The following is a 2,342-nucleotide window of genomic DNA, read 5'->3' on the forward strand; positions in this document are numbered from 1 at the left end:
AAAAGGTGCGTTTTCATTCTGTTTATTAAGTGAATCACAGATGGAAATGCGATCCAAAAGGTTCATCTCACTCAACTCATGTGGTACTCAAACATTGTAGCAATTTGTGTACCCAAGCTTTACCAGGTGCTCATGAATGACGGATTTTGATAGGTTGAGGCTTTCTGCCAATTCTTGGGTTGTGCAATGTAGGTTATTCTCAATTAATGACTTGATTTGGTCATCATCTGTAGTGGATGGTCTGCCTGATCACTCTTTATCAATAAGGCTACAATCTCCAGCTCAGAACCTTGCGAACCACTTCCGTACAGTTCTTTCGGATAAAGAAACATCACTGTAAACTGCGCATATTTCTTTGGTTGTTTGTGAGGTATTTTTCCTTTTACGGAGAAAGAAAAGCATCAAGTGCTGAAAATGAACTTTCCTATCTTCCATTTTAAAGGGTTACAGAATTAACACAGGTTATGGGAACATAAACTGTCTTCCACGAAAAGATAGCTTAAACTGTGCTCTAAATGGAAGTGTAGTCAAATCCTATTTCATAGACTCAACCACATTTCTAAAATAAGTCGAAAGGTAAGCTACTATAAATCGGCATGAACTTTTTGGACAACCCAATACTTATGTGGTGGAAGAAGAAAATATTAGCTCAGTGAATGATATTGATTTAATCTCAACTTGGTACATCTCTTATGTCCTTATGATAACTTTTGACTTCTACTCATTACTTGTACACTAGTGTATATTAATATAGTAATTCTGTTATCACTTATGTAGTAAATTTGGAGATTCCATTGCTTCACTGAGGAGGATTAATAATGCTGAAACATCTCTACAGTTGTCATCCATACTTGCCATGATTAGATTAATAAGTTTAGTCATTGAGTTAATGTTTTCTTCACCACATGTACAATCAATTAATTTTATTTTTTGCCTCACTACATTAAGTATGACGGTAGGAACTTGATTGTTGATTTTTATGTGGATAGCATCCCTAAGAAATGCTGTTGTGTCTAAATTTCTTAGCCTTATCTCTGCTCCATCTTTCCTCAACCAGCCATCAGTTAAGAATGCTTTTCTACTCAGTATGCATTTTATATTATAATTCATGAAAAAGAATAACAATGAAACATAATGTGTTTCAATATTCTTAAAGTAGAAATAATTACTTTCTTTGAGTTGAATTGTTCTACAAATTCAGTTTTTTTGTGTGAATTCTTGGAATAGGTGATGTTACAGAATTAGTTGCAGGAAAGGTGTCAATCAACAAAGAATAGAAATACAACTTAAATACATCCCTACTTTGAATATATATTAAAAAAGTATTAATAGATTTCATATTTCATAATCTTCAGATTTCTCATAGATTATTTTTAAATGAAGTTCTCTGAATTTTGTTATCATTTGTAGTGGGCTTGTTTTCCCACATATATACTTTGTGTTTTTCTTCTTTTCTTTTTTTAATTTTCCAGGCAAGTTCTGATATCTCAACAAAGCCATCAAATCAAGTGCCTACAAAATATGCTAAATCACCAAAGGTCAACCATAAACATAAAACTGAAGGTATATCCATTAAGCGAAGTGTCAACAATGGCAAAAAAGTCAGCTGTTAAGTGACACACTGATACACACTGTTTACTTATCCAATACTTAATATATTCTTATATCACTGTATTTTATATCGATAACATGGGTTTCAAACTGACAAATACCAGGCCCACTGAAATATTAGTGAATATTTTTGGGGCTCCCCTCTTTATATATGAGAACACAAAACTTTTTGTTTGTTTTTTGCCATGGTGTTGGACAAGTTTTAAGTTTTAAACCATCTTCATTTTGTTTGTCTCCTTATTAATCCTTAAAGTGTCTCCACTCTCATTAGAGGAAACACTGTACTAAAGTAATGATTTCTTACATTGCTATGAAATCTCAGGAGGAGGAGGAGTGAAATTCTGATATTTCTTTATTTTGCAAAGGCATTAAGTTATTTTGATGAGTGAAACAGAAATATTGTAGTAAGTTATTGAAGTAGATTTCAAGTGGGGTTACAACTTTTGTTAGAAGATTAATATATTTAATCAACAACAGATTAGTGATATGCACTTAATAAAATACTTTTTGCAATTCATTAGTATGCACTAAATATCAAGAATACAGTTTTGCTTCATTTGTTAGTCAAAATGAGTTTATCAGATTTAATGACAAATTCTGTGAGATAGTAAATTATTTTACAAAAATTAACATTATTCCTAAGATCCTAATAAAATGGTGATTGTACCTCTCTTAAGTAATATTTGCACGAAACAGTCTTTTTTATTAAGCTATTAAGTTGTGATATTTGT

At 31.6% G+C, this 2,342-nt stretch overlaps 1 protein-coding gene across 9 annotated transcripts in view; it reads left to right on the forward strand.

Moving 5' to 3' along the window:
- The window catches only part of LOC106872285 (ankyrin repeat domain-containing protein 42), an 80,150-nt gene extending 77,816 nt beyond the window's left edge, over nt 1-2,334 (forward strand). For 5 of the 9 annotated variants that reach the window (XM_052968973.1, XM_052968982.1, XM_014919214.2 and 2 more), the window contains one exon: nt 1,473-2,334. In XM_052968973.1, the coding sequence (XP_052824933.1) occupies nt 1,473-1,613 (141 nt within the window). In that variant the 3' untranslated portion in view covers nt 1,614-2,334. The remainder of the gene's footprint in view (nt 1-1,472) is intronic. The other 4 variants (XM_052968964.1, XM_014919212.2, XM_052968969.1 and 1 more) reach the window with 1 other exon arrangement.
- Nucleotides 2,335-2,342: the final 8 nt, after the last annotated feature.

Source organism: Octopus bimaculoides, chromosome 1 (genome assembly GCF_001194135.2).
Source record: "Octopus bimaculoides isolate UCB-OBI-ISO-001 chromosome 1, ASM119413v2, whole genome shotgun sequence".
Classification (NCBI taxonomy): domain Eukaryota; kingdom Metazoa; phylum Mollusca; class Cephalopoda; order Octopoda; family Octopodidae; genus Octopus; species Octopus bimaculoides.